Genomic DNA, 15,704 nt, shown 5'->3' with positions numbered 1-15,704 from the left:
CAGTCCGTGAACTCCTTGAACTCCTCCCATGACTGCCGGGTCTTTTCCTGTTCCTCGGTAGGCCGCGGGGGAAATGAGGGTAGACCAGCTGTCCCGTCTGGATCGTCGAGGCAGTTCTGATGAGCCTGGGGTTTGTGTGGGCAGCGAGACAGAGGCAGAGCTCTTGGCTGCCAGACTTGTGCCGTGGGGATGGCTTTCTGGGGTCCCTGCCTCCTGTCACCATGGAGAACTGGAATCAGGCCCTTCTTCCGAGTTATTCGTTTCCCTTTTGTTATTTCCCATGAGATACCGTGAAGGGCTGTCTCTTTCTCTGATGCCTGCTATCTCCTTTACCCCGCATCCCACCATTCATCCCCTTTACCCCACCATCCCCCATTCATCAAATCGTGCATGATTTGATGAATTGGAAGGCTGAGGGGTGGAGTGGTCGAGAAGCTTCTCCCCGGCTGCCTCCTGGTTGCTTTTGCCCCTCCCACACTGATCTGGTTTATCGCACGAGGACGGCATCTGCTGAGCGGGCCTTAAGACTCCCCTCTCTCCCATGACATGGCTTCAGCCTCCATCGAGAGAGAGAGGCGTGGGGTCAACCAGCCCCTCAACTTCCCTGCTTCTCTCTCCCCGGACGGAGGTCTGCACCAACCTACCTTATCTCCTGGCCTCCGCTTTGTCTCCTCGTCTTTCCTACCTCCTTTGGATTCCCCTTTACTCAGCCGGGCTGGGGTGATCAGGTCCTTGCCAGCCACCCACCAAGGACCTTGACAAGGAGCTTATTTAAACCAGGGTATAGCTCTGCCATAGAAAGCACTATACGTTTTTACTCCCCTCCGTGAGCAGTCATGGTGATGCCAGTTAAAGATGTACCCCCTGATCGGCCAGAGCGGGTGGCCTTGCGTCAGCCCCCAAGGTCGCTGCGGTCCGCAGAGGAGTCTCCGCTGCCTCCTGACCCCAGCCGTCTCGGGTCTAGGCTCTGCTTCTGGTGTAAAATGCCAGCATCCAGCCCCTGGCTGCCCGGGTCCTGGTTTAAGGGCCATCAGGAAGCCACAGCCCTGGGTCAGTGGAGTGGGCTGTAGCCACAGGGTTGGATTTTTACAGAAACCCCCCAGAGCCCTGCCGAACCTCATCCGCTTTGCCACGGCCGCTCACGCATGCGCTTGAGTCATGTATGTCCTCCCTGGGGTCCCCTCCCGAGCATCTTAAAGGGCCACTTGCTTCCACTGGTTCACTCACAGAGCTGTCTCCTTCTTTGCTTCTGCAAAACAGATTCGGGAGGAGGACAAGAGCCCTCCACCTTCCTCGCCCCCTCCCCTGTTCTCTGTCATCCCAGGAGGCTTCATTAGGCAACTGGTCCGGGAGACTGAGAAAGAGTCCAAGGAAGCAAGACTGAGGAAACAGGCAGCGCTTGGCTCTCCTGAACAAGAGGTAAGTGGTCCCACGGGAAGGGGGACGAGGTGCCTGTCGATACCCATCATCCTGTCCTATGAGACTCCCCAGCCACTTGTCATCCTGCCTTTATTCCTGTTCTCCCCGCTTTGAGGAACGTCCTTTCTTCAGTTGATCGATGAAACTCTTACGCATCCTTCAAAACCCAGCTCAAATGGGACCTCTCTGGAACATCCCCGGAAAGCTCTCCCATTGCCCTCCTTCCTCCGATTCCCCCAGCACCCTCTGTGTTTGTCTTCACTGTGGTTGACATAGTTAAATACTTGATCGTGGGGCTTATCAGACTAGCAGTTCCTTAAGCGCAACAGTTCTCTCTCTCCGTCCACTCTGTATTGAGCACCTCTCGTAGAACTTGGCCCATAGCGAGTACTCAGCAAATGTTTGTTTAATGAATGAATGAAGGATATCGGCTGATGTACGATGGTGGGGATCGTTTTACCCCTCTTTTTGCAGAAAGGGAAACCTAGATGTTACCTAAGGATGTGTAGTTGGCTTTAAGCGGGAAAGATATCCAGTTACTGGTTATAGGTGTTAAAATCCTGAAACCTCTCCACACCGGGTGGCAAACGGCCACAGCCCCGGCCAACCCCTGCTCCGGTGCCCTCCAGCTTCCCCTCCCCTGAGTGCCTTGGAATGGCCACATGCCAATAATCAAAGGGTTGGTGCTTGGCCCAAGAAGGGACCTCAGTCCCTCGGTCCAGCTGACGTTCTTTCTGATTGGTCGGTGTCCACTAAATCCCTTCATTATTCTGAATAGCTCTGCTGGATTGAAGCAGTCATTGGACACGATGCAGTCCCTGTGCTTTAAGACCTTGCAGAGTTATCCCTGATGGCGGCCAGCGCTGCCTCCCTCCTTGTCCCCAGCCGCTCAGCCAGGGACCCCGGGCAGGATGGACGAGGCTGGACACAAGGCAGGTGGGCTTGGAGTGCGCCGTGGGCGGATCGCTGTCAGGCAGACAGGCCATGGCCTCAGGTCTCTCTGGCGCCCCCTTGAGGTGGGGCGAATACCGCAGGGGTTGGGCTGAGAGATCTGGTCGCCTCCCGGCCGGGAGTTGACTCCAGTCCAGTGACAACCTCAGCTCCACCTCCCACCCCCCTTCAGCTGTTGTTTGCCTGTCCGGTCCCCCACGTGCCCGCACCTGTCCAATTACAATGACTTTGCTGCCTCAGAGAAGTTCTCTGGCAGCTGAACGGCAGCAGCTGTTGAACACATCCCCGCCACGTCTTTGTGGGGGAGGATGCCAGGGAGGACGGGCTCGGCCCCCACCCATGACCCAGGCATAAGCGAGGGCCAAAGTCAACCTCCGTAGGCTGCTGTTGGATCACGATGCAAAGTGACTGGAGGCCGTTCATCACTAGACAAGGTTCACTCTGTCGCTCGTGGGCTCCTTTGATCCCCGCCCTCCCCCCCCCCGCCCCATGGCAATGGGGTGGATCAGATGATACCCACTTAGCAGAGGTGGAGACTGAGGTTCAGAGGGGTCGAGCAACTTGCTCCAGGTCATGAGACCAGATAGTGGCAGAGCCAGGGCAAGAGTCTGTGTGCTCACTGCGCTGGCGAGCTGCCTGGGAAAGGGCTAGTCTAGGGAGCAAGGTGGCCGATGTGGCCACAGAGGCCTGGGAAGGAAAATGTTCCATGAGGCCGCAGGCCGTGCTGGCATCACCGTGCACAAGTTAAGAAGCAGAGCCGAGCATAGGATGGGGACAAACTGTCGCCCCAGGGCCTAGGCAGAGCCTCAGAGCCAAGATGCAGGATGGACAGGCCTCAGAGCACAACAGGTGTCTGGACCTTGGGCCAAGAGGTTCCTGGGGCTGGAGCACGGCAGCCCCGGGACATGTTTCTGCGACACAGCAAGCCCTGGCTGGTTCTTGCCAGTTTGATTTTCTTGTCCCGATCGGTAAATAACCAGACTCTTGCTCCTTACCCCAGCACAACTGCTTTATTTGGCCCCCATCTAATCCTTGCACGGAGCCGTTAGACTCCGCCACCAGTTTGCAGGGATGTAAAACGAGGCTCAGAGAGGTGGCTTGGATTTCCAAAGGCCCCCGAGCCAGTGAGAGACAGGAAGAGGCTGGAATCACACGGGGCAGAAAGAGACCCACGTCAAATGTCGGGAGAGCTGGGTTCTCGCTCTGGCCCCACCGCTCTGTGTGGTCCAGGCCAAAGCCCTTCCCCTCTTTTGGCCTCAGCTTGCCCATCTGTAAAATGGATGCGCTGTGAGTTTCCTCTTGGCCCCAGTGATTCTACAGGCACCTCCTCCCCGTATACTGAGAAGGCTTCAGAGCGGACTGAGGGCTTTGGTGACTGAGAAAATCCAAAAGATTTGGGTGAGGGAGGGTAGGGCCGGTTACCTCGTTTGGCTCAAATTCGTGTCACTGTTTCTGGTATGGTGGTTTGGTTAGAAAATAAGGCACTGACTCACTTTTTAAAATGGTATAGACAGTGGAGAGATGTGCTAAGTGCAGCCAATCCTCTTTCCAAGGCTGTGTCCTGCCTGGCCCGGAGAAGGTCAGACTGAGCCACTAGGCCATGGGCACCGGAGCAGGTTTTCTCAGTCCTAGCTACACTCTGGAATCACTGGGGCAGCCACAGCCCAGGCCAACTCCATCTGACTGTCTGCGATTGGGGCCAAAGCATTCTTCTTCTTCTTCTTCTTCTTCTTCTTCTTCTCCTGATAAAACATGAGGAGTGGGAGAAGGAGACAGAGGGAGAGAGAAAAAATCACAAGCAGAGAGAATCTCAGTGCAGAGCCTGACTCCACAACCCTGGGGGTCATGACGTGAGCCGAAATCAAGAGTCAGATGCTCAACTGACTAAGCCACCTAGGCACCCCAGAATCACTGTTTTCTTAAGGCTCCCAGGAGATTCTAGGGGTGCCTGGGTGGCTCAGTCGGTGAAACGTCTGACTTCGGCTCAGGTCATGATCTCAAGGATTGTGGAACCCTGCGTTGGGCTCTGTGCTGACGGCTCAGAGCCTGGACCTTGCTCTGGATTCTGTGTCTCCTTCTCTCTCTGCCCCTCCCCTGCTTGCACTCTGTCTCTCCCTGCCTCTCAAAAATAAATAAATGTAAAAAAAAAAAAAAAAAAAAAAGCAAAAGAAAAAAGCTCCCAGGAGATTCTAGTGAGTCCTGGGGACAAGTAAGGCTGTGACTATGCTTCAATTAAGGGCACTGACTTTAGACTCCCAGAGGCTTGTATGACTTTCCATTCTGGCTTTGTCTCTCAGGCCACCTGATAGCCTTGTGTTTACTTCTTTATCCGTAGAATGGGGGCGGAGCTCAGAACCTACTTCGGTGGGTTCTTACGAGGGTTAAGTAGGGTGTGATGGTCCTGTAGGACCCACTGCAAAGTGATCTGTGCATGATGGTTGTTATTATTACCATCATCATCATCATCGTGACAAAGCTGTGGAGACCGTGCCCTTGAGGCCTCCACCACCTGAAACGGGGCAGAGACACAAGTCAAAGCCAGACTGGGGTGCAGAATGTGGCCGTTGCTGCTGACGGTGCACCTGCACGGTGCCCTGGGACCAGAGGGGTGCGTGAGACAGGTTCTGAGCGAGGCCTGCAGGCACACATTTGCAGAGGGGTGGCATTTGAGCTGGGTATAGAAAGATGAGTACAGCATCGGCAAGTGAAGAGGGGGAAAGAACATTCCGGGCAGCGAGCTGATGTGAACAGAAGCATGGAAGCAGAGAAGCATCAGATGTGGTAAGAGATGCCCCTGTGTGGCTCAGGCATGGGGACACACAGGGACTATAAGGCCAGAATGGAAGGTGGTGACTCCTCATTGAGGGCTTTGAATGGCAGGTGATGGTAGGGAATGACTTTCCCATAGGCTGGGGGCCACTGCCAAAATCTTTTGATCAAGTTTCTTTTTTTTTTTTTTTTAATTTTTTTTTTTCAACGTTTTTTATTTATTTTTTTGGGACAGAGAGAGACAGAGCATGAACGGGGGAGGGTCAGAGAGAGAGGGAGACACAGAATCGGAAACAGGCTCCAGGCTCCGAGCCATCAGCCCAGAGCCTGACGCGGGGCTCGAACTCACGGACCGCAAGATCGTGACCTGGCTGAAGTCGGACGCTTAACCGACTGCGCCACCCAGGCGCCCCTCTTTTGATCAAGTTTCAAATGACTGTGGCAGCAGATTCAAAGGCCACCAGTTCGGGGACTGTGACCATGGCCCAGATGAACGCAGACCCGGGCTTGGGAAGGGAGACAAAAGTGTGATGCCAGGCAGGTGGAATCAACATGATCTGGGGGCTGGTTTGGGTGCAAGAGGAGGGTGAGAAACTGAGTCCTGGGCCCAGGTGTGTGGGGAGGTGGCCAACATGGTCCCAGATGCAGAACCCAGACCTGGGCAGGGGGTGAAGCCAGGCATCAGGATGGACCTCCCACCTGCACCCTCCAGCTCTCTTTCTGTAGAGGCAGCGGCCCAAGTGGCCCTGTGAGCAGTTCAGGCCACAGCCAGGTTGCTTTGAGGACAAAACTCTGGGTGGGGCTGAGGCCACAAGGCAGCAGAAGAGCCTGGGAGAGGAGCCTGCAGGGGGCGTCGGATCAGATGTCCAGGCCAGGCGAGGGGGTGGGGTGGGGGGTAGGTGGGCTGGGAGGACTTCGGCAGGGAGTAGGGGTGGGGGGAGGACCGCCGAGGGGGGCAGGGTCTGGGGAGGACCGTGGGGGACATGCCAGGGCTCTCACCTGGCATGGGGAGTGCATCCGGACGGCAAAAGTCGCAACAACTCTGTTCAGCTCTCTGCCACTTCCAAAGCGCTTTTCCACATCTCACTCCACCAAAACTCTGGATGGTCAGGTGACCCTGGCCTTGCATGGAGGGAAAACCGAGGCTCAGAGAGGTTAGGTGGTGTCGTTCACCGTCACCCAGCTGGAAAGCATTCCAGCCAAGACTAGAACAGTTCCTCTGCTCTAGTCCCCAAGCCCCCTTCCCTCTCCTTGGCCCAGCAGGAAGACTCAAGGCACAAATAATAGTAATAATAACAGCGACACAGCAAAAGTACCAATGACAGCAGAGGGAGCTACTGTTACCAAGGACGAATTCTGCACAGGGCTCAGTTTCTGTGCATTATCACGAACCTTAACGCTCGCCCTGTGACGTAGGCCATTATGAAACTCATTTTACTGTTGTTTTTTTTTTAAACATTTTTTTAACGTTTATTTATTTTTGAGACAGAGAGAGACAGAGCTTGGACGGGGGAGGGTCAGAGACAGAGGAAGACACAGAATCTGAAACAGGCTCCGGGCTCTGAGCTGTCAGCACAGAGCCCGACACGGGGCTCGAACTCACAGACCGCGAGATCATGACCTGAGCCGAAGTCGGACGCTTAACCGACTGAGCCACCCAGGCACCCCGAAACTCATTTTATTGTTAAGGAAATAGGCTCAGAGAGGGGAAGCAATTTACCCAAGGCCACACAGCTGGCGAATGGCAGAGTGAGAAGCTGAACTTGGGTCTGTCAGGCTCCAAAGTCGACTCTTTCCACTCCGTCGCTTGGTTTTGAGGTGCTGGGCCAAGGTCCAGGGTGTTGGGGTTCAGTTCACCGCCTGGCACAGGGCCTATCCAGTCCTGTGTCCCGTCGGTGCCTGGGGGTCTCTGGATGGGTGAATGGCTGGGTGCATGAGTGAGGAGTGAGTGAGTGACTGAGGGACAAGGCTGTCTGGTCAGCGAGCAGCTAAGTGTGGCTGTGGCCTCTCTCCTAGACCCCAGAAACTTCTGCTGGCCAACCCAAGGGCAAGTCCAACAGTGGCACCAAATCTGGAAACCAGCAAATCCCCCAAGGCAGCCAGTCAGGCTCTCCGCAGAACTCAAACATTCCGGGCAAGGAGAGCCAGGAGGCCGGCCCCACAGATCCCGTGCTGATGACCAGCATCAATGGTGAGAAGCCCCAGGAGCCGGGTCCCAGTGGGACCCCAGCCAGAAAACCCCTGCCCTTCAAGAGAGGTGTGAGGAGGGGTGACGTGCTGCTGATGGTGGCCAAGCTGGACCCGGACTCAGCCAAGCCGGAGCAGAGGACCCCGCCCTGTGATGCCCCCACCTGTAAGACCCCACCCCCAGCCACAGACCCTGGAGGGGAACAGAAGGGGGGGACTCCAGGGACTCATGGCACTAAGGACGCAGCCCCGAAGGCTGAGAAGACCCAGACTGAGGGCGTTGTGGACCCAGGAACGCAAGGCGTGGTGGGGAAAGGGGGCAGGGACCCCCAGACCAAAGGGCTGAAAGGGGGTGAACTCCAGGGCAGAGAGGGGCCAGGCGAAGGGGGACGGTCAGCTACAGCAGAGAAAGGGGCAGGGGACCCCCCGAACAAGATGGCAAAGGGGAACCTCCCCAAGGATTCGGGGGGCAACGGCAAGCCCGCTGGGGCCCAGATCCAGGTGAGAAAGTGGGGAGTCTCCCTGGGCAGCAGGAGCAAATGGGATGGTCCCCGGAGTAAGAAAGATAAAGAAGGTTCGCTGCTGAGTAAGGCAGAGAAGACAGAGGAGCCTCAGGTCAAGGCAGAGAAGATGAGCAAGGTTCAGGGGAAGCCCGGGAAGGTGGGGGGAGCTCCCGGAGGGGTGGAGAAAGCAGGCCAGCCTCTGAGAAGGACAGAGAAGGCAGGGGAGCCCCAGGCCAAGGTAGGAGAGAAAGGGCGGCCTCAGAGTGAGCCCGGGGAGGCAGGTAGAGCCGGGGGGGAGAGAGAGAAGGGCTGTGAAACCCCCAAGGAGGTGGGTGCATGCAGGGAGAACCCAGCGGCGGCTGGGAAGGAGGGCCGGCCAGAGAGCAGAGGACAGAATGCCCGGGAGCCCCGTGCGGGAGTGGATGATGCGACAGAGACCCTGGAGACGGAGCTGGAAAGGGCCAGACCACCTGCTCTGGAGGGCCATGCAGACAGTTCTCAGGATCGGAAGGAGGGTGAAGAGGGGCCGGCCCTGCCGGAGGGGAGCAAAGGAGGACAGAGCAGAGACTTGGATCAGGTGAGGGGCTCCAGACCCCGGAGTGGGGGAGGGGCAGGAGGGAGCCTTCCGAGGTGGGGAGGATGGGCAAGAGTTGCCCCTGGGGGCATCCTCCTTGTTGCGTAGGGATCTTGGGGCCCCCACTGCACCGATCCCGGGGTAAGAGTCTCCACGGCATGACGGAGGTCCCAAGACGGAGATGTCCTGTCATGGCTGAGCTTACTCACAGAGTTCTCAAACTCGGGGCTGCGTAAATAGCAGATTGCTCAGAATGCAGATTCCCGGGCCCCGCCTTAGCGGTTCCATTCCAGGGGCCAGGGGTGGGGCCGAGGCATCTGCCTGTAAATAATCGCCACCCCACTTGCCCTCCCTTGGGGGAAATTCTGACTTCAGTGGGCCCAGATCACACCTTGAGAAACTCCCATGTGAAGGGTTCACTCCGGACAAGGGGGTGGGGTGGGGGTGGTGGGGGCAGAGGGAGGGCAGCGTCCCCTTGGTCACCTGATTCATGTGATCTTTGCTCTCAGGCTCCTGAGGACAGATGGTACGAGGCAGAGAAAGTGTGGCTGGTTCAGAAGGATGGATTTACTCTTGGTAATTAGGGGTGTTAGCCCATCTGGGAGGGTCTAAGTCTTTTCTTCCTGCGCCCCCTCTGTTGCTGGCCGTATTTGCCAGATCAGAGTCTGGAGGGAAGGGTGAGGGGCATGCCGCGTCCATGGGGCACGTGGGTGGCTCATTTGGTTAAGCGTCCGACTTTGGCTCAAATCACGATCTCACGGTGCATGGGTTCGAGCCCCACGTTGGACTCTGTTCTGACAGCTCAGCTTCGGATTCTGGGTCTCTCTCTCTCTCTCTTTCTCTCGGGGCTGTCATCAGCAACTGTCCTGAAGCCGGATGAGGGAACAGCTGACCTGCCGGCAGGAAGGGTGCGAGTTTGCATCGATGCTGACAAAACCGTGACTGAGGTGGACGAGGAGTGTGTTCATAGGGTGAGCCCTCCGTCTCTCTCCCCGCATGCCGCGCACCGTCTTTCCCCACCCCTGCAAGAGATTTCCTTGCACTTGACTGCACAGACTTCTTTGGCTTGATGCCCTGGAGGGAGTTGTAAGGAAGGCCATCTTGGAACTCACTGCTCTGCTGGAGGTGTATCATCAGGAGGTCATTTCTCCCTCTCGGGGTTCTCTTGACACAGGCACATTCACAAACATGTTTGTCAGAACTGGGAGTTCTGCCTGATCCAAGAACGTGACCGCTTTTCATTTTATGGACATTGCAGATCATGTCACAGGGCGGGTTTCCCTTTTCACCCTGGCTGCCAGGGAATTCAGGGCCAAATTTGCAGCTTGTCATCAACTGTAGCCGAGGTTTCGGTGGACTATTGTTTGGGGTATTATTGCGGTGGGCTCGTGTCCTTGACAAAAAGGTTGACCCACAAGAGAGCTCAGGCTTGGCCCAAACCCCAGAGCAGTAGGCCCTAAAAACTCTTTGAGGCTGGAAAGAATGGTAGGAAGGCTTTTAGAAGGGACGTCCCAAGGAGAAGCTGCAATCATTCCTCGCTTCTGGAAGAGTTTGGGCATATTTCCAAGGGATCAGTGCACAATGGGCTGCCAGAGAAATGGGGCTGTTTGGCCATTGGCCTTTACCCCCGAGGGTCACAGAACACATGCAGAGCTCCCTGGCAAGACCCAGAGAGGAGGCAACAGCCACTCTAGAACACCATCCTTCTCATAGTGTTTGAGAAGGCTCTCTGAATCTTGCTGTGTCCGTCTCAGGAATCTGTCCCCTCCTGGGGCAGTGAGTTCAGGAGGGAGGACCGGTGTGAAGAGACAGGTGGCAGGGGCGACTGGGTGGCTCAGTCAGTCAAGCGTCCGACTCTTGGTTTCGGCTCAGGTCATGATCTCACGGTTCATGAGATCGAGCCCTGTGTCGGGCTCTGTGCTGACGTCATGGAGCCTGCTTGGGATTCTCTCCCTCCCTCTCTTTCTGCTCCTCCCCTCTTCTCTCTCTCTCTCTCTCTCTCTCTCCAAATAAATTAACTAAAGAGAGAGAGAGAGAGAGAGAGAGAGAGAGAGAGAGAGACAGGTGGCTCTCAGGCTGTGCAAAGGGCAAACGAGTTTTATACGGATTTGTTTCTCTCTCTCCAGAGTCTTTGTGTTCTGTCCTGGTCTGTGGCAAATAGCTCTCCCAGAAGAGGGTCACCGGGGCTGTGTGTGTGTGTGTGTGTGTGTGTGTGTGTGTGCGTGTGTGCGTATGGGTGGTGATGCTGGTATGGAGGCCCAGGAGGGCAGAGGACACTTTGTGTGATGCTTCACAGGCCAACCCCCCCGAGCTGGACCAGGCTGAGGACCTGGCCTCCCTGGTCAGTGTCAACGAATCAAGTATCCTGAACACGCTTCTGCACCGCTACCAGGCTCAGCTGCCCCACACCTTCACCGGGCCGGACCTGATCGCCCTCCAGCCCCGGAGGCCCCCGGTGCCCTCTGCAGGCAAGGTGAGGGGGACCATGGGAATATGTGCTAGCCGTGCAGGGGGCGCGTCCCCTCTGCCTCTCAGGGGAGAGCAGGGCAGCCAAAGCCCCCTGCAAACCTGTCTGTGAGTAGCATCCTGCCAGATAAAAAGGTCTGGGGTACTGTGGACATCACGGGGGCATCGAGGACCACGTGATTCCCCCCTCCATCGAGGGGAACCTTGAGTCATGGATAGAAATAACAGGGGTGTTACACACAATAATAATGAGAAGATATTGAGCAAATATCATTTCTGCACCAGCCACTGCTTCCAGCACCTTACATATCATCTCAACTAATGCTCACACCCACCTGGAAAGGTCGGGCCCTCTCCTAGCCCCGTTTTACAGATGAGATGTTCTGGGCCAGCCCTTGTGTTCAGCAAGGGGGAGAGCGGGGGTAAAACCCAGGCCACCAGCCTTTCTGTGCTCTGAACCCCATACTGCCTACTCGAGAGTCCCAGACACCCACATACCTCGGGAAACAGAAGCCTCCCTTCTGTTGTTTGTTTAATTTTTTTTCCCTGCCAAGTGTGGAAATGGCCAGTTTGTGTCAAGACAGTCAAAGCAAAGGCGATCTCTCAGCGCCACCTGGTGGCGGGCCCTGCAGCCACGACTGAGCCGTTTGAGCCGGATTCTCTCTTTGATCCCATTCATTGGTCCCATTGATTGAGATACTGACAAGAGGGTCTCCTCTATGCCTCGCATGGAGGAAAGAGCAGGGAGGAAGACCGATAAGCCTGCCCCGGTGGGCGTTCTGTTCTCGAGGGGGAAGACAGGCCCCCAGTAATAAAGATAACAGTGGGGAGAGCAGCTGGTGTGGAGGAGGAGACAGTGAGGAGGCCAGGACAAGTGGGGTCTGGGTCGCAGCAGGTCTTCTATGTGGTCATGATGTTCCCGGCTGTTGCTCTGAGCATGATGCCAGCTTCGGGGGATCTTCGGCAGAGGGGTGAGATGGTCTGACGTGTGCTGGAAAGGGCTCCCCTGGGCTGCTGGGTGGATAGGGGAAAGCAGGCAAAAGAGGAGGCAGGGAGGCCTGACGGAGGTGCTGCTGGGAGGACTGGGGAAGTCGCAGGCCTTTGGAGCCGCTGCCGATGCCCCTCCAGTGCCTTGGAAAGACCACGACACCTCTCTGGCCTCAGCGTTCTCGTCTGCCAATTGGGGATGAAAAGCTGCATCTCGCCCTCTGGAGTACCATGGGGCAAACCCATCCGTAGCCCCCAAATGAGGCTAAGGTCCATTTAGAAAGGGACAGTGGCTCTGAGTCTGCCTCTAAGACTTCTCTTCTCCAGGACACACCCCTCCCCCGTTGTTTCCTGCCCGACCTGGCTGTCCATAAGGGCACCTGCACTCGCCCCTCCCTTGCTGTGAGGGCTACGTTCGGGCTACTGCAGCCCAAGGCCGCTGAGCCTTCGAAGATGCCGGGTCACTCGTCTTGTTCCTTCAAAGCCCCCGGGGAGGGAGATTTAGCACAGACTCCCAAAGTAAGGCCGGCTTCTCACCGGCCATCCTGGATCGAGGCATCCGTTGCAGAGCCTGGGATGTCCAGGAGCTGGAATACGCCCTGTAACAAAGAATTTGAGAGAGGTGATCCCCCAAGCCCCCTGTAACCCCTCAAAGCATCCAGCTTCCCACACCCAAACCCAAAACCACCTTCTACACGCTTTGGCTGAGTCACGTCTGGCTCCTCAAATGGCCACCAGGTGGGAGCATAGACCTGCGATGGCATCTTGAAGCCGGACTTGGTGGGACCTGGGGCCGGGCTGGGGGCCTCTCTCACTGGGAGTCTGGCCCACCTGGCGGCGGCTGGGAGCTGGGTGTGCGCCTGGGGGTGCAGGTCTGCGTGGCTGTGAGCACGGGTGTGAATGTGTGGGGTATAGACGGGTACAGCTCTGAGTCGCTGGGGCCTCTGCGACTCTTGGGTGCGTGTGCCCGTGAGCACGCGTGTGTGCGTACAAGCAAGGCACGTGTGCACGCATGCACCTGTATGTGTGCACAGGGGCCTGGGTTTGAAGGATTCCCCTTTTCCCTTCCGGCCCGCTGGGGAGATTGACAGATGGGACGGCCTGTCCCCTGGACCTCAGTGTTCCCAGAGTGGGAGGTGGCTCCAGGGCTCAGACCCCAGGACCCTCTGTCTCTGCTGCATGCCCTAAGGCTGTGTCCAGCCAGCGTGGGGGCTGGTCCCACTTTGGCCAGCTTTGGGGTCCTCCTGAGCCCTGGAACCTTGTGTTTTGCATCAGGACAGGGATTCATTATTGTTGTGGGATGTCTCGGGCAGGAAGGGCGGCCCTGAGCCCCAGGCGGGAGGTGCAGGGTGGGGGAAAAGCCGCCATTCTGAGGTTTGTGCCCCTGGCCCTGCTAAGGCACGGAAGAGGGCAGGTGGGGCCTTTCTGGGCCCAGTCGTCGCCTGCTTATCATTCCAGGACATTTGGATGTCCTCATCTGGCCGGGCCGGCTGCCCTGCCCACCTTGGTGCCCCTCCACTGACCACTCTGTCTCCAGGTGCCCTCCTCCCTTCTACCCCAAAGCCACGCTAAGCAGACTTTCGTCAAGGTCACTGGTGGTTTCCACGCTGCCAAACTCATTTGCCAAATGTTCAAGTCTCTGATTTCCCCTGACTTGACCCTCAGTATAGCGTCCTGCAAATGCTCCCAGGACTCCCCTGTCCTGCTTTTCCGTCTGTCCCACTGGCCTCTCCTCCTCAGCCTCCTTTGCGGGTCTCCCTGACCTCTCCAAGGCAATTGCCCTGTCCCCCCATACCTCTTCCCTCCTCTTTAAATACCCCCTTCCTTGGTGATCTCATTCAGGCTTTAAAATGTCTCCCGATAGTTTCATTCTTTCGTTTGTTTCTCATCTGTCTCTTCGCAACAGAAAGCAGGCTCGACTCCGTAGGCAGGGCTGTTTTAAGGCAGAGTTATTAAGGTGTGATTTGCAGTCGGTTCGATTCACCCCTTTTAGCGGACAGTCCTGTAAGTTTCTGACAAACGCGTGCCGTTATGCAACACCCTCCACCGTCAGTTACAGGACTGTTCCCATGCCATTGCCCCCTAGAAGTTCTCTGGAACCTTGGTTGTCACCCCGCCCGCCTCCCGGGTCCTGCCCTTGGCAGCCACTGATCTGTTCTTTTTGTCCCTATACTTTGGCCTTTTCTGAAAAAGTCACGTAATTGGAATCATACGGCAGGTAACCTTTGAATCGGCTTCTTTCACTTGCCACGATGCGTTCGTTCGACATTCACCCCTATTATAGCAGCGATTGGCCATTTGTTATTGTATGCGTGCCCTGGTTTATCCATTCAATAGGGTGACCAGTTGTCCCAGTTTTCCCAGTTAGAGGGGTTTCCCGGGATATGGGACCTTCAGTGCTAAAACCACGATGTTTGGTTACCTCCGTTCACTAGTTACAAGGCATTTGGGTTGTTTCTAGTTTTCGATGACTTTGAATATATATTTAATAGGACCAGTGACATTGAAGGTTGTCTTTTGTGTGTGTGTGTGTGTGTGGACATAACGGCTCATTTCTCTTGGGTAAATACCTAAGAATGGGATTGCCAGGTTGTATGATGAATGTACCTCTCACTATTTCCCAGAGTGACTGTGTCATTTGTCCTTCTTACCAGCATTGCATGGGCATTCCAGTCACTCTGTGCCTTCACCAGACCTTGGTAGTGAGTGTTACAAAAATTTAAAACCTGTTTTTAGCCATCTAATATGTATACAATGGTATCTCCTCACAGTTGGTAGGGATTCCCTTTATCCGTTTTGTGTAGCGCTGTGCCCACAATAATATTTTTGTGTATTGAATGAAGAATAAATGAATGGATGAATGGAGTGGAAGACCTCAGGTATTACCTAAAACTGTCATGGCCAATGCATGGCATATGTACCACCATCTACCCCGTGCTTCGTTATGTTTCCATGGCGGACATCACTAATCAATCTTGCCAGTCTGTCCAGCTGCCTCATTCCGGGCAAGTACTATCCAATAATGAGCTAACACAAGCCTCCTAGGGGTTAAAGAGGAGACCCAGGTTCAGACTAGACTCGGAGGCTGTCCAAGGGCTCACGGTGAGCCAGGGGCAGGAGTAGACCCCAGGGCTGGGCTTTTCCCAGTAAAATTCGACTTGTCTGATAAGGTTGGGGTAGGATGACAGGCAGGGGTGGGCTGGGCTCGAGGCTAGGGTGGGACACCGCCTTGGGGTGCTCCCTGGGCCCCGGCTGGGGTGGGAAGACCGATGTCGAGGATCGTCTTCCTGCAGGTGCCCAGGCGCCGCCGGGATGGCCTGCCAGCTCACGTTGGCTCCCTGGCCCAGCGGGCATACTGGGCGCTGCTGAGCCAGCGGAGAGACCAGAGCATCGTGGCCCTGGGGCGCAGCGGTGCTGGGAAGACCACCTGTTGCGAGCAGGTCCTGGAGCACCTGGTGGCGATGGCAGGCAGTGTGGATGGCAGGGTCTCAGGTACAGTGGTCTCCAGGTGGCATGTGTTGGGGGCGGGCTGTGGGGGAGGGTGGGGAGAGTTGGAGGGGACGCTGGGTTGCTCCTCCTTATACCCATTCAGCTAGCATTCACTGAGCACCCATGTGCAGACTCTGTGCTTGCTTCTTTCTAGACAGGGCCACCCATAGTTCATTGCATGCCTCTGTGCAAGTTAGAAAAAGGTACTCCTTCCTCAAGACATCCACAGCTGCCTGCAGAGCAATCATCATGCACTGACATTGTCAGAACCATACCCTTGACCGCCATGTTCTGGGAAATCGTCCTAACAGATATACAAACCTGTAATTGTATGATGTAAACAGCATGTCCCTTCGACA

At 56.1% G+C, this 15,704-nt stretch overlaps 1 protein-coding gene across 1 annotated transcript in view; it reads left to right on the top strand.

The window, feature by feature from the left end:
* The first annotated feature begins 836 nt into the window (after nt 1-836).
* Nucleotides 837-15,704, top strand: part of MYO18B (myosin XVIIIB) — a 242,094-nt gene continuing 227,226 nt past the window's right edge. The window contains exons 1-7 of the mRNA XM_042961553.1: nt 837-958; nt 1,230-1,419; nt 7,156-8,406; nt 8,913-8,979; nt 9,262-9,374; nt 10,700-10,876; nt 15,150-15,348. Coding sequence (XP_042817487.1) covers nt 837-958; nt 1,230-1,419; nt 7,156-8,406; nt 8,913-8,979; nt 9,262-9,374; nt 10,700-10,876; nt 15,150-15,348 — 2,119 coding nt within the window. The remainder of the gene's footprint in view (nt 959-1,229; nt 1,420-7,155; nt 8,407-8,912; nt 8,980-9,261; nt 9,375-10,699; nt 10,877-15,149; nt 15,349-15,704) is intronic.

The sequence above is a fragment of the Panthera tigris genome, chromosome D3 (genome assembly GCF_018350195.1).
Source record: "Panthera tigris isolate Pti1 chromosome D3, P.tigris_Pti1_mat1.1, whole genome shotgun sequence".
Classification (NCBI taxonomy): Eukaryota; Metazoa; Chordata; class Mammalia; order Carnivora; family Felidae; genus Panthera; species Panthera tigris.
The sequence above is the reverse complement of the archived record's forward strand: the minus strand, read 5'-3'. Positions and strand labels throughout refer to the sequence as shown.